The 25,888-nt window shown below is 39.4% G+C and overlaps 3 protein-coding genes across 15 annotated transcripts in view; 2 read left to right on the top strand and 1 right to left on the bottom strand.

Annotated features, from left to right (window-relative positions):
• The first annotated feature begins 1,595 nt into the window (after nucleotides 1–1,595).
• Nucleotides 1,596–7,701, top strand: rsph14 (radial spoke head 14 homolog). Of its 2 annotated transcripts, none has more exons than XM_067413195.1 (7): nucleotides 1,596–1,646; nucleotides 1,875–2,073; nucleotides 2,223–2,325; nucleotides 3,312–3,430; nucleotides 3,520–3,745; nucleotides 3,858–3,994; nucleotides 7,323–7,701. In XM_067413195.1, the coding sequence occupies exons 2-7, from the start codon at nucleotides 1,875–1,877 to the stop codon at nucleotides 7,559–7,561; spliced, it is 1,023 nt and encodes a 340-aa protein (XP_067269296.1). In that variant the 5' UTR covers nucleotides 1,596–1,646; the 3' UTR covers nucleotides 7,562–7,701. The 2 variants fall into 2 exon arrangements, with proteins under 2 accessions (XP_067269296.1, XP_067269297.1); XM_067413196.1 differs by having other exon boundaries at nucleotides 1,604–1,646; nucleotides 1,872–2,073.
• A 213-nt stretch (nucleotides 7,702–7,914) lies between these two features.
• Nucleotides 7,915–25,888, top strand: part of LOC137038544 (dematin-like) — a 75,165-nt gene continuing 57,191 nt past the window's right edge. For 5 of the 12 annotated variants that reach the window (XR_010897499.1, XR_010897501.1, XR_010897500.1 and 2 more), the window contains exon 1: nucleotides 9,951–10,308. The gene's annotated coding sequence lies outside the window, so the exon portion shown is untranslated. Of the gene's footprint in view, nucleotides 8,161–9,949; nucleotides 10,309–25,888 lie in introns of those variants that run through there. The other 7 variants (XR_010897510.1, XR_010897496.1, XM_067413198.1 and 4 more) reach the window with 4 other exon arrangements.
• On the bottom strand, nucleotides 17,235–20,205 carry LOC137038540 (uncharacterized). The gene has a single exon (XM_067413192.1). It carries the CDS (start codon nucleotides 20,065–20,067, stop codon nucleotides 17,962–17,964), a length of 2,106 nt encoding a protein of 701 aa, XP_067269293.1. The 5' UTR covers nucleotides 20,068–20,205; the 3' UTR covers nucleotides 17,235–17,961.

Raw genomic sequence — 25,888 nt, 5'->3', positions numbered from 1 at the left:
GCTTGTTCATTTGAAATGTATTTGGTCAATTTGGTTTATTCGATTTAAATAAATGTATTAAAAGTGAACATATCTGACAACGTATTATCCCTCTTGCTTTTTTTTTTTTACTGAATACATGTATGCATGGGCGTCGGAACCATTGTGTGTGTGTGGGACAAGACCCTCCTACTTTTTAAGACCAATGATATTGGACCCACTCACTTTTATCGTCTCTAATTCAGCACATGTCTGTTTACCTTGGCTACCCCTTAACCGAGATACTTATTAAGAAACATATTATTAAACACATGTTAAACGCTTTATTTCCCCATTTCTAATATTCTCTCTTTTTTTAATTAAAAATTGCTTTTTTAAAATTGAAAATACCTTTCCGATCTAAAATGTGATGGGGAAAGGCAGATTCGAACCTCTGATCAATTTGCATCAAATTTTGATTCCATGCGTCTCTTACCCCTAGACTATAGATGTGGTAAGTGATTCAGTGATTTCTGTCATTTTGTCTGTCCCAATCAATCGTTTAGTAAATGGCACTTGACTTTTTCTATCTGAGCACGGAGCATAATAAACATGCAACTTGTTCATTATCATTATCAGTGAAACTGTTGATTTATAGGCTATGGCAGTTAAATGAATATAGCCTTTTTATTAGACTATTGGTATTGACTAGTTTGAGGTCTTTTTGTTATAGCCAAGAGATATGGCCTCAAACGCACCATAATGCAGGAAATCACATCTACGATTTTTATTTTTATTTTTTCAAATGTAAATATTGAACAAAATACAAATATTGAACATATGAACAATTATGCATATAAAAATAAAACATAAATAAATAAATAAATAAATAAATAAATAAATAAATAAATAAATAAATAAATAAATGATAACACTTTAAAATAAGGTCTCATTTGTTAAGATTAGTTAATGTATGAACAACAAGAAAAAAATGTTACAGTATTTATTCAAATTTGTTAACATTAGTTAATAAAAACAACTATTCATCTTTGTTCATGCTAATTGACTAATGTTAGTAGTAGGTTAGGCATTAGGTGCATTAACAAATGTTAACAAATACAACATTTGATTTTAATAATGTATGGTGTAAATGTTGAGATTAACATTAAATAAGATTGTTAAATGTTGTAGAAGTATTGTTCATTCTTAGTTCATGTTAACTAATGAAACCTTATTGTAAAATGTTACCAAATAAATAAATATATAAAAATTACTGTACAGCCTTATTTTAAAGTGTTACCAAATAAATAAATATATATAAAAATGTCTGTTTACAGCCTCTATTCAGTCAACCAAACCATAAAGTTGTGTTTTTATAGCTTAAACTTGCATTTATAAATATGCAATTTAGTCACAAAAACAAGTAAATTAATTAAATAAAAGTACTTTCCGTCCTGTTTCGAATATGCAGTGAAACCAAAAAGTACACTATCCCATAAAAGTGATAGAGGTCTTGAACACGGAATATTTTCAATGATTCATTTCTGTATTATCTCCATTTTGTCGAAGGAATTACGGAGTTTACGTTACTGCCTCAGTAGAGCGATGCGTTAATTCCGTAGTTACCATAACAACGTAACTACACGGAAAAAATAAAACGCAAGAGGACGTTATAAACAGCGGATAAGGTAATATTATCTTTAACAATTTGTTGGCCTGCAAATTCAGATTTTGAGCATGCAAATAAAATAGGAATAACGTTAACGTTACTTGTTATTTTACATTTTGAATGTATAATGGCATGATGAACCCTCAAACAATCCTGCAAAACTTGAGAGTCGGCCATTAAAATAAACAACTTGTCGATATTTAACAAAACACGTGTAACGAATTTTTGGATCACCCTGTCGAAGAAGATGGCAAGTCCGAAAACATCCGAAATGCCCCCGCCGCATATTGACCCGACACAAGCGCCAGTCGCTTTCGGTAACTGGGCGCTTCCAAAGCTGATCATGGAGCTGCAAGACGTCGAGCTGTTCACCCGGCAGAGGGCGCTCGCTGCACTCTGCGACCTCGTCCATGACCACGAGCGGGCATATGAAGCCATTATCAGTGGTAAACACATCTTTGGTAACCTTTTTGTCCATACATGAAAACGAAATATATCCTCAATATCGAAGATAACATTATTTTTTGAATAACCCACAAGCTTTCATGTTTTATGCCCCAGTGTTTAGCAACCATAACGTTTCTGTACCTCATAGGTTGTATGGAAAGACTCAAGGTTTTGCTGCAAGATGAGGATAACTTAGTCAGGGTCAAAGCTACTGAAGTTCTTTATGTGCTTGCGTCACACAGTTTGGGAAGGTGAGTCACACAAAACAACGGGCCTAAGTTTATCTTGTGTTTTAGTGTGTGTTTGGGAAGGTGAGTCACACCTTCAAAACAACGGGCCTAAGTTTATCTTGTGTTTTAGTGTGTGTTTGGAAGTAAATGTGCTTGGCCGTGTACATGTGTGTTTTTAATTGCAAAGTTATATAAATAGATTTTCTATGTTAAATTGTGTGGAGAAAAGTGAAGAACCTTAAAATTATTCAACGACAAGGACTATATGTATTTATGTATATTTATAATGTTTCTTATTTTATTAGGTGATTTTTCTACAAAATATTTTAGAAAATATGCAAGAGCATAACAACTTTCTAGCTAAAATGTAATCTACCATTCAAAGGTTTTGGTAACAGGTTTTGTTGCTTTTTTGATTCTTTTAATGCAAATATGTATTAAATTGTTCCATTGACTGCAACATGAAATTAAATTGAAACAATTGAACACTTTTTTTAAATTTTTTGTATAATATATATTTTTAATAACATTATAAATGTTCTTTTGACCTTTCTATTCATCAATCCTGAAACTTTATAATTATTATTATCAAAGAGTTTCTACAAAAATATTAATTAGCTGTTTTTAACATTGGTAATAAAAAATATATTAAAACAGGAAACAGATATTTTACATTTGAATAATATTTTACAATATAACTGCATTTATGTATTTTTGATCAAATAAATGCAGTGTTAGTGAGTGGAAGATACTTCTTTCAAAAAAATTGATCAGCCCCAAACTTATGAATAGAACTGTAAATTCATAAACATACTTTTGCAGCAAAAGAAAAATCAAACTAGTTTGTTCAAAACGCTCTTGATACTTTCAAAAATACCAAGAAATGATAATTATTTCCAGTAAGTTATTTGTGATCAATGAATATTTTAGACTGTCCAACATTTTGAAAATTGAATATTTAATATCACAAGAATGGATGTGATAATTTTGAAATTGTGTTTACACAGAGATGCTTTTTTGAAATTTGACATTGTGAGTCCCCTTGCAAACCTGTTAGATGACCCTGAGAATGCCTGTCGTAAAAATGTGCACCAGGCTCTCAATAGGATCGCTGAATTTCCCTCTGGTGACTATTGTTTCTTATACTTCTGTTTGACAGTAACTTTACACACAGAAGCTTTTCATTCGAAGACTCCTCTGTTGTATCTTCTACAGGAGCAGTGTTTATGGTGTGTATGGGGCTGGTGCCCAGATTGGTGTTGAAGGTCTCAGATGAAGAAGAGAACATACGTGCTTTAATTCTCTCTACATTAAGCTGCTGTGTGAATGTGAATGCCCTACCTGCACTGGAGAGCGATGCGATTCTGGTCCTGAAAGACCAGCTGTCTCACCCCTCCCCCGCCATCCGCCGGGCAGCCACATCTGCCTTAGTGGGAATCAGGTAGAAAACATCATGGCACCCTGCAATCTAGTTTGGGTTAAGTTTACTATGGTGATTTAGTGTACAGACACCAGGTAAAACAACAACCCCGTGATTTCGCTCCTGTTCTTAGTGTGCCTGCAGATGGGAAGATGAAGGTGTGTGAGGAGGATCTTCTGCCTATGTTGGTCAAGCTGCTGTCAGATGATGACCAAGGGGTAGTCGCTAATGCTGCAGGGACCATTATGAACACAGCTGTAATCACTAAGGGTCAGCCAAAATCACCTTTGTGCATGTTTGTCATTTTTTAGCCAGTAAATGTTAAAGTTAGAAACACTTAAAGGGGTACTTCAGCGCTGGGAAGATGAATCTGTATTTAAACTGGGTCATCAATGCAGTAGAAATGTGAAATTATTTTTGAATTTGGGGTCTTCTAGACTGAGAAAAGACAGAAAATGTATTTTTGTCCCATGGGGATGAAAGACTACAATTCCCAGAATGCTTCGCTGCCCTGTGAGGCCATTCCCAACACCACCAACTTCATTACTGTGACTGAGTTAGAAGACACTACAATTAAAAACTGAACGTGTCTGTTCAATATAATGAGTGAGTCACTGCGCGAGTGTCACAGCACTGAGCACTAACTGCACGAGTGATGAGAGCTGAGGTAATCACGACTACATTCGCGGCATACATTCACACAGGAGTTCAGTCTGGCACGCGTTTCAGTTCATGCCTTTACAAGCTTAACTTTCATAGAAATGAATTTGAGATGTTAAAAGACTTACATTGCTCACCATAGCTCCGTTTAAATGATCCTGTCTGCAAGCTGAGCTCTCCCTGCCAGCTGAGTGTAATCTCCCATCCCCCATGCGCAGATTCAAAAAATGCGGAAATAGCTCCCTCTGCTGGCTGTAGTCTTTAGCCTCTGGGCAAACATTCCTCCTATGATGCAAAAATCGTCATTTTGCATCATAGGAGGAATTTTTCCAGAAATAAAATGCATAAATCTCTCGTCTCAGGGAGATATGAGGGGGGAAAGCACAATAATTTGAATATTCTCCAGGGTTTCTACTGATACAAAGCCATATGCTAATCGCTGAAGTAACCCTTTAAACATCTTTAATAGTGCTGTGTGAAATCACTGAACGGATAGTTCATTCAAAATTAATTGGGAAAAATTCTGTCATAATTTATTCACCGTCATGTTGCTCCAAACCTGCATGATTGTGTTCTTTACTCTGTGGAATGTAAATGTAGATATATAGAGAAATGTCTTTATTAGGGCTATGCACGCATATCACAACGGCACGCTATATCTGAATGATTTTAATAGGCTACTTCACCATTGTGAAAAGTGTACGTTTTACGTCAACGCATACAGCAAAGAATAGACCAGGCACATAACTGTTACTTATGTGACTTGATTGATGTTAAAGAGTTATTAAACTCAATAACTTCACCGAAACGTGCCAAAGTCGCCGCTCTGTAAGCGTGTGATTCCTTCAGTTCTATTTTGTGACTTGTTACACACTCGAACTGTCAAATACACACACAATTATGTCAAAATGGCTGTCTTTATGAGTATTCAACCCAGTCGATTATGCTTTAAGTGAATGATATCAGTTGGGGAAAGAAACCGAATGTGTGTCAATAGGATACGTGCATTAGCTCTTAAAGTGACAGCTAATACAATAAACCTGCGCTGTCTGTCAAACAACAAGAGAAAATCACTCCGTGCTCTCGGCTGAATAACCTTTGTAGCTTTTTAATGTATTAGCGTATATTGAATTCATGTGTAGACTACTGTTTTAGTTCTTGTTTTTAAAAACAAAGATAAATTAAAATAACAAAAATAATAGTCCACCCCTGGTTCAGGTGTCTTTGTTTATCTGGATGTTCTTGATGTTAAGTTTTAGGTTGATATGACTATTACCAAGTCTAGCAAAGAGTTTTTGGTAATTAAAATTTGCATTACATTTTTTGTTTTTTTACATTGATGTTAAAATTAAATTGTCAGATTTGTGACATAATTCTTTGCACTGCTGGTCACTTTTTAGAAGTTCCAGAAAGAATGTGAACCTTATAAATGGTATCATTCTCAGTTGTTTGAGAATGTTAAACAAATGTTAAAAATATATAATTTAAATAGATTTTACACACTAATAACAATATCGTATTGCATATTGATTTTCACATTATTTAACAAGGTATTACATATCGCACAGACCTAGTCTTTATTGTTGTCCCTATATTGGAAGTTAGTGACCACCAAAACTGGTTACCAGTGTTCAGGGTGAGTAAATGATAACAGAATTTTCATTGTTGGGTAAACCATCATCTTAAACTTTTAGATGGTGTTCATGTTAGTTATTCACATACTGTATTTTAGATCAGGGGATTTCAGACTTTTTGATGTCCTGGTTATGATGCTCAACAGAAGGCGGTTTACTGCCATTATAATGCTTGGATTAGCCAGGATATATTTTAATATAACTCTGATTGTATTCGTCTGAAAGAATAATGTCATATACACATAGGATGACTTGAGGGTGAGTAAATCATGCGGTAATTACATTTTTGTGTGAACTATCCCTTAAAAGGTGATATATTTTAAAGTATAAAGATCTTTTTTACAGTGAAAAAGTACATTTTTAAAGCAGGGCTCAACCAAATGTAGAGGAATGTTTAAAAAAGTTCAAACTCTAGAAAAAAGTGCAACACTACTCAACAGTCTACAAACATAAATTACTTTATTTCTTTAAAACAATGACTTTTCAGCCAACTTAAATTCCTCCATTAGATACCAAATTTCTTAGACAAACAGTATTTTAAAGGAACCTTTAAAACAACAGCTGCCTCTAATAGATGGGGTGGCTTTTAAATGAGGCTAAAAAACAATCCATAGCAGAAACACATACTGTAACCATAGAAACAATATATCTAGAAAGAAAATCTAAAAAGTGTACTTAGACCTATGTGTCAAAGTGATGAACAGAATATTATCTGGAGAATTTTCTATTGCATGGCTTTTTTCTACTTGCCATCCAAGTGCATTTATATGTATAAATCTGAGAAGAAACAAGTGTTGAATCATTTTTAATGATTATAACATTAAAGAAGCAGCAGTAATATAAAATCTGTAGATTTCAATAATTGTACTAGGTAACTTTTTATTTTATTTTATTTTTTAGTGCTGGGCAAACGATTAAGCGCATCCTTAATAAAAGTTTGTGTAAAATGTGTATTATTATGTATATATAACTACACAAACATGTACTTATATATTTAAGAAATATTTGCATGTATATATTTTATAGAATTTATTAATATTTTAGATATAAATTTTACTTGTTTCTTATATTTAAGAAAAAAAAGTGTGCGTATATATATATATATATATATATATATATATATATATATATATATATATATATATATATATATATATATATATATATATATATATACACACACACACACACACTTTTTTCTCTGAACATTTGGTGACCCCTGAGCACTCCCTTGTGGCCCCCTGGTTTGAAAACCCCTGTATTAGATGATACTATGCAAAATCTTATTGTCTGCCTGTTTCTAGGTAAGTCCGAGGCACTGGATGCAGATGCCATCACCCCTCTGCTGAAGCTGGTGGTGAGTGAGAACGTGGCTGTGTGTGCCAATGCCCTCCGTGCCCTTACAGTCCTGGCAGAGGTCCCGAGGGCCCGGGCACAGCTGCTAGAGCATGTGCCTCTGCTGAACGCTGGACTCACACACCCTAACTCCATCATCCAAAGAGCTGCCTCCACTGCCATTGAAGTCATCTCCTGGAAGCCATGAGGGAAACAGGTTCTCCTGATGTCAAGCAGACCTGATTTGATATATTTAAATTAAACAATCAACCACTTAAAATACACTAATGTAAGAAATTGCTATGAATAATTAAGTAAAAAGAACAGAATAAAAATAATCATCAAGAATTCTGAAGGATGTGACGTTTATGTTTGTTCAAAATGCGCAATCTTTTGTAGGCTAGATAAGCTGCATAGCAACTATTTTATTGACTGAAATGCTTTATAAATATGAATTGTTTGGTCAACAATGTCAATATTATTTGTTTTGTTTAATCCCAGTGTAGTATAAATGTGCAGTGTCATGTTTTCGGAATACCCCTCGGTGCGGCGAATGGATTGAACCAGCGGTCAACGGCAGCGAGCACGTTTGCGCTATCTGTCACACGACATGCGGAGTCACGACAGATAAATATTTGTGGCTGGTTTTTGGCAACCAGTCCGAGCGAATACAGTGCATGCGCTGAGTTTGGTTTGCCCGCTTCGTTCTAGAAAGTCATATTTATTTTTGTAGAATTAAACAGGAGGATTATATCAAAGGGAGAGGTGCGGACTGTATTACATTCTGGGATCACATTTGCTGGATAGGTAAGTTTATACTTCACATGCATTGTCTTTGAATAAATTCAAGTAAAATTATTTTTGAAAATTTGAAGAAATTCTCCTGGATTGAACCGCGATTCTGCCACTGGTCTGTAACTTAAACATATCTAACGTATACAATTAGCTTATGTGTCACTTATAAGTCAAACAGTAATATTAAAGGAAAACAGAGCAAGTGTACGTTATAACATAAAGTAGTGTGTCTGGTTCGTCAACATAAAATCACAATCGCCACAGGATTGATGCAGTCGGCGAGATTATGGCAGTGGATGATGCGATGCTTTTACATAACACGAGGCGACAGAGCCGGAGAACAGGTGCCTATGGCAAGCCATTTAAACACTTCGTATCTGGTTGTATATTAGTATTGCGCTTGTACCGTGTTATAACTAAATAACCCTAAAGAAACTAGAATCTTATTCAGTTTCACTAGTAGCTGTTCACTAGATGCTTTTACTGCTATTCATTAACCCTGTACTGCCGAGTAACTATTTCATTGTAGCCGGTAACAGAACACATAGATATTCAATTTTGTTAAGATATTAGGCTATAGGTTCTGACTAGTATTTTCTTGCTGGTGTCTATTTCAATTTTATTCATTAGATGCTGGTAACTATCCCAGTAGTTGCTTTACATGCTACTTACTTACACAATATATTTATTCAATACTGCAATGTGGGATGTAACCACTGATCTATAAAGAGAACATTATATAGATCAGTGGGTGTAACTATACTGGGTAAACCCAGCTTGATCTGCCGGCGATTTGATTTCGCCCCTGCAACTCAGTCTTGAAACCTGAACATTTATTTGTACTGCTTCTGTTACACTTTTGCAGGAACCAGTCACAGACTGGGTTATCCACCTGGTGTGCTATTGGCGGGTTTAATACGATGACGGATAGTGATGGGTTGTTGTCAGTTGATCGGGCCTCTTGTAGTCTGATTGGTTGAAGGACTAATCTGTTAAAAGCGCTATATAAATGCAGTCCATTTACCATTCCGCTCTCAAGACCCATAAAAGTCACTAAAGACATTACAAAGCCCATCTCACTACATTGGCTCTACAATAATTAAGAGACGAGAATAGGTTTTGTGCGCAAAAAAAACAAAACAAATAATGACTTATATAGTGATGGGACGATTTCAAAACAATGTTTCAAATGGTTCTGAATCAGTGTATTGATTCATGATTCGGATTGCATGTCAAACCGCCAAACTGCTGAAATCATGTGACATTGGCGATTCGAATTATGAATCAATACTTTAAAATGAGCTTAGTCTGGTGATAGCCAGACAAGGGGGTAAGTTTCTAATTACTCACGGTTTGGTTTTCTCATGGTTTTAGGGTCATGATTTTGGTATGGTTCGGTATGTGTGATGTTTAGGAAAAAAAGGACTATTGTCAAATAAAAATAAGGAAAATAATCCATTTACAAGCAACAGCACAAAGAAATCGAGCAAAGATACAAATTAAATAAACAGTGCTTTTCAGGTAATGGGTATCTAACAGTAGTTTTCAAGTACAGAAATTGAATAATCAAATGTAAAACAACGAGACCTGATGTGATATATTTAAATTAAACAATCAACCACTTAAAATACACTAATGTAAGAAATTGCTATGAATAATTAAGTAAAAAGAACAGAATAAAAATAATCATCAAGAATTCTGAAGGATGTGACGTTTATGTTTGTTCAAAATGCGCAATCTTTTGTAGGCTAGATAAGCTGCATAGCAACTATTTTATTGACTGAAATGCTTTATAAATATGAATTGTTTGGTCAACAATGTCAATATTGTTTGTTTTGTTTAATCCCAGTGTAGTATAAATGTGCAGTGTCATGTTTTCGGAATACCCCTCGGTGCGGCGAATGGATTGAACCAGCGGTCAACGGCAGCGAGCACGTTTGCGCTATCTGTCACACGACATGCGGAGTCACGACAGATAAATATTTGTGGCTGGTTTTTGGCAACCAGTCCGAGCGAATAGGCTACAGTGCACGCGCTGAGTTTGGTTTGCCCGCTTCGTTCTAGAAAGTCATATTTATTTTTGTAGAATTAAACAGGAGGATTATATCAAAGGGAGAGGTGCGGACTGTATAACATTCTGGGATCACATTTGCTGGATAGGTAAGTTTATACTTCACATGCATTGTCTTTGAATAAATTCAAGTAAAATTATTTTTGAAAATTTGAAGAAATTCTCCTGGATTGAACCGCGATTCTGCCACTGGTCTGTAACTTAAACATATCTAACGTATACAATTAGCTTATGTGTCACTTATAAGTCAAACAACATTGCGTATAACATTCACTGTATAAATTAAATAAATATAATTAAACTTACAAAAGCTATTCAGTCAAGAGCAGTGAGTGATTTCCTTGTCACAGCAGGAATATTAGGCTGCTGTGACTTTAATACATAATCCAAAATACTGATACTGAGACAGATGGATTAGTTATTGACTCTTTACGTTTACTTAAGTCTAGGGATGTTAACCATTAATCAACGATTGATTAATTGTCGATAAAACATTTCAAATGATCGATAAAACGTATCGATCATCATTTGAGCAGAGTCTGTAGTGTCCGCTGGGAAGAAAGAACAGCAAGATCCAATAGCGAAAATAATAATGATTTATTTCTCTCAGTCACGTAGCAAAGAACAGTATCTCTCATGAAAGTCAGGTAGATCGGTCTCAGGTTGTAATCAGGCTGTGAGGCAGCGCAGTCCGTGCGGGGAAGCCGGCAGGCACAGATGATCCGTGAGCAGGGAGGCAAGGGCAGACGCGGTCGGCGGAACCGGAGCGAAGCAATCCCACAAAGAACATGAACACACAGGAACCCATAAGACACACTGCAACGATCTGACAAGACTGAGTGAGACACAGGAATAAATGAGCCGGTGCAGCAGGTGAGGGTGATCGGTGATGAGTAATCAGTGACCACGCCTCCAACAACACCACACAACACAGGCAGAAGGAGACAGTGAATTCATGAACCGTGACAGAGTCATGCATGTGTGCTGCTCAACCGCAAAAAAGATACAAGGAAAAATGAAGCGAGCGCACCGGAGTTATGTTTGGGGCCATTTTACAGCTGTAGTTACACCTTCGTCATGACTACGTTTGCATACATTCACAGCCTTTTGTTTTGTGTAAATGCAAGTTGCAATATTGTGTTTATTTTGTGTAGGCCTGTCTATTTGTCTCATATAGTAAAGTTCAACACTTTACGTGTTTGTACGTAATAAAACATAAACAAAACATAAGGGAGGTAAGGACAGACGAGGCGAGAGAAAAGGAGCCAGAAGCATTCGGAGTGACAGAGGGGAGAGAGGAAAAAAAATGAAATCTTGGTCTTGTTCCCGGACACACTGTCACTCTGTCCTCAACCAGCTGAGAGGCTCTTCCTCGTGGTGCCATGCGATGGTACTGGACGCTCGGTGGATGGCTCGACCCCAGTGTAGCAAAGTTCGTAGTTATGGGAAGAAGGAGGCGAGAACCGGCAAACGTTCAAGACTTAAAGTAAAATAAGTAAAATGCAAACACGTAATAAAACATAAACAAAACATAATGTAAAGTCCAGACCTGGTCCTTTCTTGTCCTTCACTGTCGTCTCTCCTCCTTTTATGTGTACAAGCTCCTCCGTGAGGCTCATTATCATCATACCACCGGCCTTGCCCCGTTCTCATGGTCCCTCTGCCTGTCTGCTTGCCACAGCGTTCAAAAAATACTGATCAAAATAATTGTTGTTAGACACTCAGAAAAAGCTTTTAGAATATGTTCACCATTTTACATCCTGCTTGAATACAGTAATATATGTATTTTTAGTTGTGTCTAGTCAAACAGGAAATTCATACTGTATGACAATTTTGAGTCAGATCCTAGTTAAATTTCATCTGAAATCTCAGAGGAATGTGTGAATAGATGTTAATTACTGAGAGACTATCAAACCCCTTATTACAAGAGATCTTGATTATCAGTAGTTGATGTGTAGGCATTTGCCGGTATCAAATTTTCACGTTGCGATTAATTGCTGAAGCTTTTACCACAGTGTATTATCACAATATTGAAATAAGTTGCAAAAAAAGTGTTGTCATACTATAACAGGTTTAATAATTTTCTTATAACAAAAAGAAACAAACATTTAAATACAATAAAGCATTACACAAAAATGTATAAAATGTAAAACAATTATATGCAAAAGAATTATAAAGTATAAATGTAACACTTTACAATAAGGTCATTAATATTAACAAAAAGCGAAGAGCTAATTTTTTTACAGTTATTATTCTTTGATAATGTTAGTTAAAAAAAGCAACTGTTAGTTAGTGTTAGCTCAGGTCCATTAAATAATAGTTACACCTTTTGATTTTAATAATATGTTATTAAATGCTGAAATATACATTTAACTAAAATGAATACATGCTTTAGAAATATTTTTTTATTGTCAGGTTGCTAATGAATAAACTAATGTTAAATAAAAGAGCCTTATTGTAAAGTGTGTAAAGTGTAAAGCGTGTTTGCACAATTCAAACTATAGGGCATGTAATTTAGTCCAGATTAAAATCTAAAACGTTTAAATTTGACAATGAATGATCTTAAATCTTTAAAGAGTGATTCACCCAAAAATGAAATTGATGTTATTAATGACTCACCCTAATGTTGTTCCACACCCGAAAGACCTTCGTTCATCTTTGGAACACAGTTTAAGATATTTTATATTTTAGTCCCAGAGCATATGCAGTCTATGCACACTTTACTGTCCATGTCCAGAAAGCTAATAAAAACATCATCAAAGTAGTCCATATGTGACATCAGTTGGTTGATTAGAATCTCTTGAAGCATCGAAAATACATTTTGGTCCAAAAATAACAAAATTGTGACTGCATGTCGATTCACTGATTCATAACCATTTGAATCTTTATTTGAGGTTTGAAAACAAACGTGGAAGAGAAGACAATGCTGAATAAAGTCGTAGTTTTTGATATTATTGGACCAAAATGTATTTTTGCATTTTCGATGCTTCAAGAGATTCTAATCAACCAACTGATGTCACATATGGACTACTTTGATGATGTTTTTATTAGCTTTCTGGACATGGACAGTAAAGTGTGCATAGACTGCATATGCTCTGGGACTAAAATATAAAATATCTTTAATTGTGTTCCGAAGATGAACCGAGGTCTTACGGGTGAGGAGCGAAATTAGGGTGAGTCATTAATGACATCAGTTTCATTTTTGGGTACATTAGCCCTTTAAAGCTATACTGTGTAACTTTTTTTAGTTTATTCTTAGCTAAAAACACTTAGTTCTTTCAAAAATATATGTGCCTACCCGTAAATTCAAGATTCGCCTTTCCCGTTTAAACACTCGATGGCACTCATGGGCGAGGTCGAGCTAGAAGCCATGTTAATCTTGGGACTAAATCGGCCACCGTAGGAGTTAAAACGAAATCGGAATTGAGAGGAACAGAAACTAATATTCACTGGATGGTCATATACCTTTTCACCGCTAGACGGGGGAAAATATCACACAGTGTAGCTTTAAGTATTATTTGGTGAGGTGATGAGCAGTGAATACAGAAATCTGAATGGCTGTGTCTTTAGTAGCACCAATGTTTTGTTTACGAGGATTGCCGGGAAACCGCTGCATTTCTGCTATTCCATCTGCTGTCAAAGAATGAATGTGCATTTTCATTCAGCACACTTCTTTACTCTTTTTGCTGCTCATGCACATTGGGGCTTTTTACATCAGTGCGCGTTCCTCTTTGACGTATTGTTCATTTTAAATGGTTGATAGGTAAATATTCTTAAAAAGCATTCTAAAAATTGAAATAATTCGTAATTAATAATTATTCACTGTATTTTGAAGTGCATGTTCATTATTTTGATATATCGTATTACCGTATATCGGCACATGTCTATTGATGTGTAATATAAACTATATTGACAAAAGTATTGGTACACCCCTCTAAATAATTAAATTCTGGTGTTCCAATCACTTCCGTTGTCATTGCTAGTGTATAAAATCAAGCACTAGGCATGCAGACGCTTCAACAAGCAATTCCGAAGGGATGGGTTGCTCTCACAAGCTTGGTGAATTTAAGCATGGTACTGTGATAGGTTGCCACCTGTTAGACCTGTACAATAAATCCATTCATGAAATTTCCTGACTACTAAATATTCTACAGTCAACTGTTATTGGTATTATAACAAAGTGGAAGCAACAATTGGGAACAATAGCAACTCAGCCACGAAGTGGTAGGCCATGTAAAATCACAGCTGAGGCGCTCAGTGTGCAGAAGTCACCAACTTTCCACAGAGTGAATAGCTACAGACCTCCAAACTTTGTGTGGCCTTCAGAGTAGCTCAAAAACAGTGTGTAGAGAGCTTCATGGAATGGGTTTCCTTGGCCGAGCAGCTGTATCCAAACATTACATCAACAAGTGTGATGCAAAGTGTCGGATGCAGTGTTGTTAAGCATGTGCTGTGATAACTTAGCCTCACTGGACTCTATAGAGGAGACATGTTCTCTGGAGTGATGAAACACGCTTTTCTGTCTGGCAATCTGATGGACAAGTCTGGTTTTGCTGGTTGCCAGGAGAACAGTGCTTGCCTGACTGCATTGTGCCATGTGTAAAGTTTGGTGGACGGGGGATTATGGAGTGGGGTTGTTTTTCAGGAGTTGAACTTAGCCTCTTAGTTCCGGTAAAAGGAATGACATTTTGGACAACAGTTTAGGGATGGCCCCTTTCTGTTTCAACAAAGCAAGGTCCATAAAGATATGGAGGAACGAGTTTGTCGTGGAGGAACTTTACTGGCCTGCACCTCAACTGGATAGAATGCCTTTTTGATGAATCAGAGCAGAGACTGCGAGCCAGGCTCTCCTACAACATGTGTCTGACCTCACTTGCATTTTAGAAGAATGGTCAAAAAATCCCATAAACACACTCCTTAAACCTTGTGGAAAGTCTTCCCAGAAGAGTTGAAGCTGTTATAACTGCAAAGGGGGGGCCAACTCCATATTAAAACCTATGGATTAAGAATGTAATGTCATTAAAGTCAATTCACGAGTTCACACTTACAAATAATTCAGATAGAATAAATAGTATGCGTATTTGGCGTGCTGTCCGAGGAGAGGGCTCCGAGCTCGGTATTTGGCCCGAACCCAGAGTACTCCCCCCGTATCTCTGGTTAGGAAAGTTAACCAGGTGCGTGTGAGGTAGAAGGGGTGGTGGAGGGATGCTGCAAACTTTGTCAAGGACCATTGGTGAGTTGACTGGCTATTTATGTGATCCTCTACTTGAGCTGATTGGTAGACATGATGATTACTGATTGTTGACAGCTGGTTGGAATGACATCATGATTAGGTAGATCATTTGCACGTGCTTCTCCCGAACTTAGTTTTTTAAGAAACATCATTTCACGAGTTCACACTTACAAATAATTCAGATAGAATAAATAGTATGCGTATTTGGCGTGCTGTCCGAGGAGAGGGCTCCGAGCTCGGTATTTGGCCCGAACCCAGAGTACTCCCCCAAAAAATTGCTACTAGCATAGGACAGCAGCCAGTAAATGATGTTGATGCCCCCCAAAAGTTGCAGAGCATGAACTGGTGCTGTGCCGATCGAAGGGGGGTTAGTTACTGGATCGGGAGATCTTTGATCATTATTTTCTGAGGTTTTGGTGGTCGTGGTATCAGACGGGTGAAACTCGTTGGTAGTCAGCTGGGGGTGGTTGCTTGTAGGCGGGAGGAGATAGCAGTGCTGTGGCAGTGGAGACGAGCTGTTTCAGCATGCTTTCGAACATATCCAATGGGCTGGCTGTACAGAGAATTAGGCTCCTGTAGGAGTTGAAGATGATGACACTGCTGTGGTGGTGGGACTAGTTTGGATGGAGGAACAGAACTCCTGCAGGAGTGAGGTTGGTGATACTGCTGGCAGTGGAGATGAGCCCTTTGAATCTGCTTTCCCAAACTATCCGAAGACCCAGTTGTACAGAGAATTAGGCTCTCTGTAAGGGAACGGTGAGACTGCTGAGACAGTGGAACGGGTTTTGGAAGGGCGTATCAGAGCTCCTGCGGGAGCGGAATTGACTGTAACTGCTGCAGCAAAGATACGAAACGTTTCAACTTGCTTTCCAACTATCCAAACGAACCATTTGTATGGACGATTGGGCTCCTGTGGGAAAGGAGATGGCGACATTGCTGTGGTATTGAAACGAGTTTCGGTGGAGTATCGGGCTTTGCGAGAGCGGAGTTGTCGATACTGCTGCAGCCGTGGGGACGAGCCGTTTTAACTTGTTTTTTGAAACCCCCGGGTTGGAAGTAGAACCTCAACTCCTGCGGAAATATGGAGATCACTGCTGCGGTAGTACGAGCAAGTTGAATGGAAAAACGGAACTCTTGCGGGAGCTGAGGCGGTATCACTGCTGTGGTAGTGGAGGCTTTGGGTGGAGGAACTGGCTTCTGTTGGAGCGGAGGAGATGACACTGTTTGCAGTAAAAGTCGGTTGGAGAAACTGGGCTTCTGCTGGAGCGAATGAGATAACACTGCTGCGGCAGTGAGAACCAGCTGGATGGAAAAGCTTAGCTTCTGTTTGAACGGAGGAGATACTGCTGCGGCAGTGAGAGCCAGCTGGATGGGGAATCCTGAGATTCTATTGGAGCGGAGGAGATAACACTGCTGCGGCAGTGACAGCCGGCTGGATGGAGAATACGGAGCTTCTGTTAGAGCGGAGGAGATAACACTGCTGCGGCAGTGACAGCCAGCTGGATGGAGAATACGGAGCTTTTGTTAGAGCGGAGGAGATAACGTTGCTGCGGCAGTGAGAACCAGCTGGATGGAAAGCTTAGCTTCTGTTAGAACTGAGGAGATACTGCTGCGGCCGTGAGAGCCAGCTGGATGGGGGAATACTGAGATTCTATTGGAGCGGAGGAGATAACACTGCTGCGGCAGTGAGAGCCCGCTGGATGGGGAATACGGAGCTTCTATTGGAGCGGAGGAGATAACACTGCTGTGGCAGTGACAGCCAGCTGGATGGAGAATCCTGAGCTTCTTTTAGAGGGGAGGAGGTAACACTGCTGCGGCAGTGAGAGCCAGCTGGATGGAGAATCCTGAGTTTCTGTTTGAGCGGAGGAGATAACACTGCTGCGGCAGTGACAGCCAGCTGGATGGGGAATACTGAGCTTCTATTGGAGCGGAGGAGTTAACACTGCTGCGGCAGTGGGAGCCAGCTGGATGGAGAATCCTGAGCTTCTGTTTGAGCGGAGTTAACACTGCTGCGGCGGTGACAGCCAGCTGGATGGGGAATACTGAGCTTCTATTGGAGCGGAGGAGTTAACACTGCTGCGGCAGTGGGAGCCAGCTGGATGGAGAATCCTGAGCTTCTGTTTGAGCGGAGTTAACACTGCTGCGGCGGTGACAGCCAGCTGGATGGAGAATCCTGAACTTCTGTTAGAGCAGAGGAGATAGCGTTGCTGCGGCAGTGACAGCCAGCTGGATGGGGAATACTGAGCTTCTGTTAGAGCGGAGGAGATAACACTGCTGTGGCAGTGAGAGCCGGCTGGATGGAAAAACTGAGCTTCTGTTTGAGCGAAGGAGATAACACTGCTGCGGCAGTGGAAATTTGAGGTGGGTTCCTGCGGGAGTAACTGGAGAGATGCTGCTACGGCAGTGAATATTATTGATTCACTTAGTGAATTTGGTGATGTTGAAATGGAGCGGATGTGGTGATCCTGTAGGATTGAGTGTATGGAAAAAAGCTGAAGCTGAAACAATTTTAGCTGATGAGGGTCTGTTGGGCTTCTTTGATGTGGGAGCGATTGGAGCGGATGTAGCTCTTGAAAGCCTCTGACGACCAGCGACCAAGTTTTTGGATCTGGTGCTGGGAGAGACCTTTTTGAGCAGCTGTGGTTGCTGCACCTATGCGGAATGAATGGCTAGAAAAGTTGTCTGCTGAGATGCCGGATAGAATCAGTATAGACTTGAGGTGTTTTTGGAACCAGAAACGTGTGACGGGGCGGTTAGCATCGTCTGTGAAGAGTGGTTCAGAGAAAAGTTTAGTCTGCGAACTTCTGAAATGAAGGTAGGCTAAAAGGGATTGATACGGCTGGATTGGTGATGGAAGGTTGAAAATGTAAATGGAATGCCCTTTTTTCATTTGGTCCGTCTTGCTTTGTTTGATGAAGTAAGAGATTGTTTCGTTATCTAGCACTGCTAGGTCTGAAATTGTAGGATGAAGCTTTGGGTTGAAGGTGGATGTGATGGTAATTTCTGAGCTTCTGAGAAAACCGAAGAAAGCCAATATGAACATTGCATCCAGAGTGCGGGCAGTATTGGTGGAGTGGTATCCTCGGCGGAGGGTGGAGATACATTTGGTAAGTATATCTAGAGTTATTGGTTGTCTGGCGTCTGGGTGGGTGGGTTGAGTCTTTTGGATGCCTTTGATGAGCATGGATGTTTGTGAATTGGATATTTCTGGAGAGGGCAGACCAAAAGCAAGTTTGTGAAAAAATTGAATTCCGCTTAGATAACCCTTGATGGAGCTGACTTGGAGGTTCTTGGTGCTGTTGAGATAAGATATGAATGAAGTGATGGTAAGCGAAGAATAATCTGGAAAATTCAGCTTGTATATGGAGTGAAAAGACTTGAAACACTTCCATGCAGTTAGGTAGGATTGAAGGGTTCTGGGGGAAATAGCTTGAAGGATGGAATTGAGAGAAGCGTCAATGAGGGGTCTCAATGGGTGGTTTATGGGAATATTAGCTCTCAATACTTTGGTACTGGGGTTGGGAATGGGAATGGGTCCGCCTCTGGCGCCAACAGCCTGAATTTCTGTGAGGATCTGTGCTCTAATGTTGCTGGCGACAGGGGGCAGTTCCAAGGCTGTAGAATTCGGCGGGAAGGGCATCTGTGTTGCAGAAAACAGAGTGAATGGAGCACTAGTTTGGGAAAAAGTGTTAGGCGGATAGAAAACCAGGGGCCGAAAACCGCTTGCGGAGGCAACCTCTCGTTTCAATCGGTCCCCGACAAAGAAGGAATGGGAAAAAGGGGAAAGAGGAAAGCTAAGGAGGACAAAAAGCAGCTGGGCCTGCACCGCTAGCGGAGGCAGCCTCGCGCTAGAGTTTGATGGTGGGGCTGCAGGCCAAGGGAAGGGGTTAGAAAAAGTGACAGGAAAAGGCTGTGATACAAAGCTTGAGCTGCTGGCGGAAGCGTACTTACGCTTAAAGGATTGCCTGGGGCAGAGGAAACTGGTATTGTAACCTGGGGTGCAATGCTGGAAAACACCCACGGTCTCTGGCTCGGCGGAGCAGAGAGATGAGTTGGGCTGGGTGGCGGCGATGATGGCAGCGGTGGCTGGAACTGGGGCGCGGCCCGGGCTAGCTGAGGGCCTGCTGCAGTGGCCTGGTGCTCGAGGAAGAACCAATTCTGTGGGAGAAGGGGTCTTTTGAGAGCGTGAGTTCGGATCCTTATGTTTCCTTGATCTGTTTGTAGTTTTGGAAGGTGGAGTGGATTTTGGAGATGGAGAAGCTGCTTGAAGTGACACGTACAGGTGGTATAATTTGGCTTTATTAATTCTTCTGGAAAAATTATCCTCGACACTGATTAGCACTTGTCTTAGCCCTAGTACGGTCCATTTCTCTATTGCTGGAATCGTAGGTTGTACTGAGGAGTAGGAGGAAGCTGGAGATGGTGGATGTCTTGAAGGTGGAGGCGATGGCAAGCCTCTGCGTCTCGGTGTACGGGATGTGGCTCGGCTGGGCCGACGGCCACGCTGTGTTGCTGGAGATTCAGTCACGGTGTCTTGTTGGGTTGTGGTGCTCCTTGCAGCTGTGGAATGCTCTAGAGGATCTTCGTCAGATGGATAAATTTCATTCTCAAACATTGCAATGGGTAGGACCAATTTTCTTCAGCTCCTGCGGAAGCATAAAGAACAACACTGTTTTGGCAGTGGAGAAACGGTTAGCCAGAGAAACCGAGCTCCTGTGGGAGCAGAGGGAACTGCACTGCTTGCAGCAGTGGAGAAACGGTTAGCCAGAAAAACTGAGCTCCTGTGGGAGCAGTGGAGAAACGGTTAGCCAGAGAAACCGAGCTCCTGTGGGAGCAGAGGGAACTGCACTGCTTGCAGCAGTGGAGAAACGGTTAGCCAGAAAAACTGAGCTCCTGTGGGAGCAGTGGAGAAACGGTTAGCCAGAAAAACTGAGCTCCTGTGGGAGCAGTGGAAAAACGGTTAGCCCGAAAAACTGAGCTCCTGTGGGAGCAGAAGGAAGCACACTGTTATGGACACTGGAGGAATTAGCCAGAGAAACTGAGCTCCTGTGGGAGCAAAAGGAAACACACTGTTATGGATACTGGCGAAATTAGCCAGAGAAACCGGGCTCCTGTGGGAGCAGAAGGAAGCACACTGTTATGGACACTGGAGGAATTAGCCAGAGAAACTGAGCTCCTGTGGGAACAAAAGGAAACACACTGTTATGGATACTGGCGAAATTAGCCAGAGAAACCGGGCTCCTGTGGGAGCAGAAGGAAGCACACTGTTATGGACACTGGAGGAATTAGCCAGAGAAACTGAGCTCCTGTGGGAACAAAAGGAAACACACTGTTATGGATACTGGCGAAATTAGCCAGAGAAACTGGGCTCCTGTGGGAGCAGAAAGAACAGCACTGCTGTGGCACAGGAGAAAAATAGCCGGAGAAACTGAGCTCCTGCGGGAGCAGAGATAACAGCGCTGCTGTGGCGCGGAGGAGAAAAAGATTAGCCAGAAAACTGAGCTCCTGTGGGAGCAGAGAGAATAGCACTGTTATGGCAGAGGAGAAATTAGCCAGAGAAACTGAGCTCCTATGGGAGAAGATGGAACATCACTGCTTCTGTGGTGGAGAAAAAGTTAGATGGAACAAAATGGAAAAGCATGTTTGTAAAACCATAATGGGACTCTTATTTTGAAAGAGACCCATTTGGGTCCAACTCTTATTAAATTTAGCATACAACATTACAATATAATCACAATAAAGAAAACAGTCCTGGTTCATAAGAACTTGGCGCCATACATTGATTGTAAATGCTCTGAAACTGTAATATTCTGAACGCAACACGGCGCCACATTCAAAAGTTTAATCACAATTAGGAAGATGTGATGTATGTTTCTGTCTCCAAAATATAAGATGGCTTAAATAATCATTATGCTGTATTGTCAACATTTAAGTTACTTAGCCTCACGATACATTCATTCGCTTTGCGAGCGAGTAAATTTATTGTTTATCACCACGGCAAATGCATTTTGTGTGTGACAAGTTTCTGTCTGTTGTACACAGAGACAGCAAGATCACAACAAAGCTTGATGCGTGCCGGAACTATGTTATTTAAGATACATTTCTATTTCTTGGGACAGGAGCTGTTGTAGCTGTCCTGCTGCAAGTCTGTGCAGTGTGCACTCTTTACAGTGTCTGAGCGCTGCTCAAACAATTGACTCCTCATTGATTGAATTGTGGCAAAGACCACATTACACTTTGGAAAAAACAGGAATTCTTTTACCGTGATGTTGAGGAGCCATTGGTTTGAAAGAATGCTGATGAAAATCGGCCAAAAGGGGCTTTAGGTAGCTTAGGAATTTGTAAGGAAAGTTTTTTAGCATTGTAGCATAGCTTCAAGCAGCGTGTGGAGCCATGTTGACAGCGTGGGTAGAAAAAGTGACCTGCCAGAATGCTGCAAACTTTGTCAAGGACCATTGGTGAGTTGACTGGCTATTTATGTGATCCTCTACTTGAGCTGATTGGTAGACATGATGATTACTGATTGTTGACAGCTGGTTGGAATGACATCATGATTAGGTAGATCATTTGCACGTGCTTCTCCCGAACTTAGTTTTTTAAGAAACATCATTTTGCATCTAAAGGCAGGCATCCTAAAACGTTTGGCAATATAGTGTATATCAATATACAGTAAACAGGATTCTGAAATCAATTTAATACCTCAAGGTCTGCCTAAGCTCTTCTAAGAAGACATCTGCTTGAGCAATTCAATCATATCTATATATCCCTCTCTCTTTATATATATATCCATACCTTTGAGAGGATGAAGGTATGTGGCCGATATAATTGAGATCTATGGATCAATTGACCACATGTAGCAGGCCATCTGTTTGCTCAAAAGCAGCCATCTGCTGTGATGACTCATCAGCCAGCATCTTACTGCTTATTAAAGACGTCTCTGAAACCCACTATCAATCACAGACAATAAGCCCTTTTCCTACTATGAGGCTGATTACATAGGTGTTGAAGGATGATTTATGTGAAAATACATATTCATGTGTCAGGGATCGGGGTGCATAAGCAATTTTATATCAAGCTACAGGGTTATACTCTAGGGAAACATAAAGGTGTAATTATTGCCGACCACCGTGGTGCATGGCAACAGGTTGTCATGACAATAGTACAAACTTTAGACTTATCAACAAGCATGATCTGGTGCTGGGATATTGCATAAATAGTGTGCTTGTTTAGTATAAACAGTGTTTAGTGTTAGATGAAGTCTAAGATTTGTTTGAAGAGACATGAGCCCACTTGACAAGTTCACCGGATGGATTTGATTACAGCCTTAGGACAGAATGAAGCAAAGATTTATGTGTAGTCTTTTGTGCTCGCTCTTCAAGCTTCTTAACCAGGGAGGGATTACATAGGACTCTTCTAGAGGATTTTAATTAAAATGTGACCAACCCCATTGCAATCCGATCTGTGCAGGGATGAATGCATAGGAATAAGAGAGGCAGACTATGGGTATGGGTACTAAGGGAATATGGGTATGTTGATGGATAAGTGAAAGTAAAATATAGCATAGTTCATTATTCTACTCATAGTTGTTTTATTTACAATATTCAGTGATAATAAGCATTTTAAGAACTGATTTGAGCATTTAGTGACTGGATTATTGGCAGCCTGATTCAGCTTTAATTGATAATTTATAACAATTGATTCCTTATAAAGAGGTGGAAGATGGTTCCAACTTGTGGAAATTGGTGTCAAATGGTACGGTGGTAAACGCCTGAGTTTAGGGACCGCAGATGGAATGGGAGTCGGGAGTAAAGAGAAAAAACCCAGAGCGGGTCTGACTAGAAAATTGAGCCCTGTAATGTTTCAGACAGTAAAATACAGACTAAAGCTAAAGAGCTTTTATTTAGCTAGGTTTTCTCTAAGGAAACCTGTATGGCTTTCTTTATTCTGATATTTTGAAGAATGTCTCTTTGTTTTTTGTTAATGCAATGAAAGTCAATGGGGTCCAGTGCTTTTTTGGTTTCCATTGACTTCCATTGAAAATAAGCTGAGTAGTTTTTCAAAATTCACACAAAACCTACGTCACACCACAACCTTTGAGAATATAATTGTGTGGAATATAATTTATGTGGAATGTTTACGCAAGTGCAAATAGTGTGCCTTTTTGGCTAGTGCTATTCACACTAACTCCATATATATCTATACCTGCTTGGGCCAATACCTGGTTGGGCCAGCAAGATTTGAAAAAGACACACACATTTCAGTGTATGGCGTAGTCAGAAGAACGTAAAGTTCGTAGGACTAGGTTTTGACGCGATTGACCCAGGTTCAAATCCGCCTTTGCCGAGCTCGCTCTTCTTCCATTTCCCATCACATATCTCATCAAAAAAGCATTTTTCAATATATTTACAATAATAATAAAATAAAATTTAATAACATTTTCTTCAAATTCAAATTGCCTGACAAAATGTTAAATAATAATAAAAGTATTTATTGGTTAGGGTTAGGGTAGGTGTGGGGAGGGCTTTTGATGTCTCATTGAGGCTGCATCCATTTAATAATTTTAATAAATATAGTAATTTACACTTTATGTTATTATTGCATCCTGTTAATGTACAACAATAAATGCAAAAGTATTTTATGTCAAAATAAAGGATATACTATATAGCCTCTAATTACTATTTACACATATTGCGAAATAAATAGATTAAATCATTATTTTCTCTTAGCATGCAATTTCACTTAAATATCAAAGTATATAAAAAAACTGTAAATATCTTCCTTCGCACTTAGTGTAAATAGAATCTAGTTGTGGTCCATCTATTGCTATTTGCACTTAGTGCTTCATTTATGTGGTAGGTAGGAAGGCATCAAGGCACATCTGAATCCAATATTAGCTTCACTTCCTATCTCCTGAGATACCTTCTTCTGATCAATATTTATGGCAATGTAGCTGTATTCTTCTCTGCCTTTGATTAACTACTTAGTTTGGAGTTAAAGGCACCAAAAGGCCCCTGGGGGAATTTTTATCAATGAGTGTTGATATAAGGGCAACAGAAATATGGCAAAATATGGCTCATTCAAAATAACCGCTTCATTTCAGCATTTTTTTAATCTCAATCTTTCTTAACTAAGTATTTTTTAAAGGTTTCATATAAAGGTGCATGCACTTTTGCAAGCTGATTGTATTGAAATGTGTGTTGGTAGTGACTGTACACAACCATCCTATAATGATAAAAATCCATCAAGTGTCCTTATATGTTTTCACCTGTCTCAAATCGAGCCTTTCGACCTTGTGACATCATACGGTCGGACGCCCCTCCCACGACTGTTGTTTGACAAGCAGCGTTTCACCTCAGACCCGCCCTGAGCGAGCTCAAGCTCTCGTCATCATATGCGCCATTGTGGATACGCTTGAGCAGAATGGCGTCTAAGTGATTCTAGTGTTCTGTTCATGGGTGTAATAATGAACACAGCAGTCACAGCGAAGCATTTCTCACCAGACTGCAGGTTTTTGCTAAGAAGCTGCTCCTGAATAAAGATCTGTACCAGCTCTTCGTGTTTATGCTGCCCCTTCACAAGAAGTTGAAACGCTTCACGATGAACTGCAGCTAAAGTTTACAGGGTAACGTTAAATTACGGCATGCTTCTATGTGTGACGTTCTCAATATAATACATAATCCCATGTTTATAATGAACAACACGTTATGGTTATTGTGTTATTACAAACTGTGTACGCTGGTTTTAAAGTTAATGTAGACGTGGTAACACTAAGCTAACTATGTAGATGGTTTATAATGGTGTCTGTTACTGTCAAAATAAAATTGTGTTGTTACAGTTATTACAATGCATAGATAACGTTACACATCACTTACAAACCGACATTAACAGAAAAAAAAGGTTTTATTGGCATTAGGTTTAACATCAATCTGTCAATGAACAAACATACACATTAGTAAACACATAGCATTCACGCTAACATTACCCTGCCAGTACATAAAGATAGATCAAAGTGACATTACGTTAACCAACCATTCAGAAACGTCCTGTTTAGCCTTAAAGGTGCACTATGTAGTATTTTTGCAGTAAATATTTCTAAAAAGCACTAGGCCAGTGTTATATATTTTGTTCAGTTGAGTACTTACAATATTCCAAATGTTTCCAATTATTTGTAAATTGTGAGAAAATTGCTATTTTAACTAGGGGTGTCCATGGTTAACCGATTGACCGATTAACCGTTAAAAATTGCGTAACCGAGTGAAACATTTTGCTCGGTTAAGTGGCGTCAATGACGTGCCTTGAATTTAGTTGTAGGCTAATATATGTTTGCACCCCTAGAGACCGCCAGAGCGCTCCCAGACATTTGTAATATCCACAAGAAGAAGTCATGACCAGCTTTCTAAGCGGGCAATGAAGCGGGCAAAGAAAGCGTGGGAGCA

This window comes from Pseudorasbora parva, chromosome 13, assembly GCF_024679245.1.
Source record: "Pseudorasbora parva isolate DD20220531a chromosome 13, ASM2467924v1, whole genome shotgun sequence".
Classification (NCBI taxonomy): domain Eukaryota; kingdom Metazoa; phylum Chordata; class Actinopteri; order Cypriniformes; family Gobionidae; genus Pseudorasbora; species Pseudorasbora parva.
Note: the sequence above shows the minus strand (reverse complement) of the source record. Positions and strands in the feature narration are given on the sequence as shown.

Coding starts and splice junctions, on each gene's coding strand:
- LOC137038540 (XM_067413192.1), bottom strand. CDS start 20,067: ATGTTTGAGAATGAAATTTATCCATCTGACGAAGATCCTCTAGAGCAT.
- rsph14 (XM_067413195.1), top strand. CDS start 1,875: ATGGCAAGTCCGAAAACATCCGAAATGCCCCCGCCGCATATTGACCCG. Junction 2,074..2,222: donor ATATGAAGCCATTATCAGTG/GTAAACACATCT, acceptor TGTACCTCATAG/GTTGTATGGAAAGACTCAAG. Junction 3,746..3,857: donor TCTGCCTTAGTGGGAATCAG/GTAGAAAACATC, acceptor TCCTGTTCTTAG/TGTGCCTGCAGATGGGAAGA.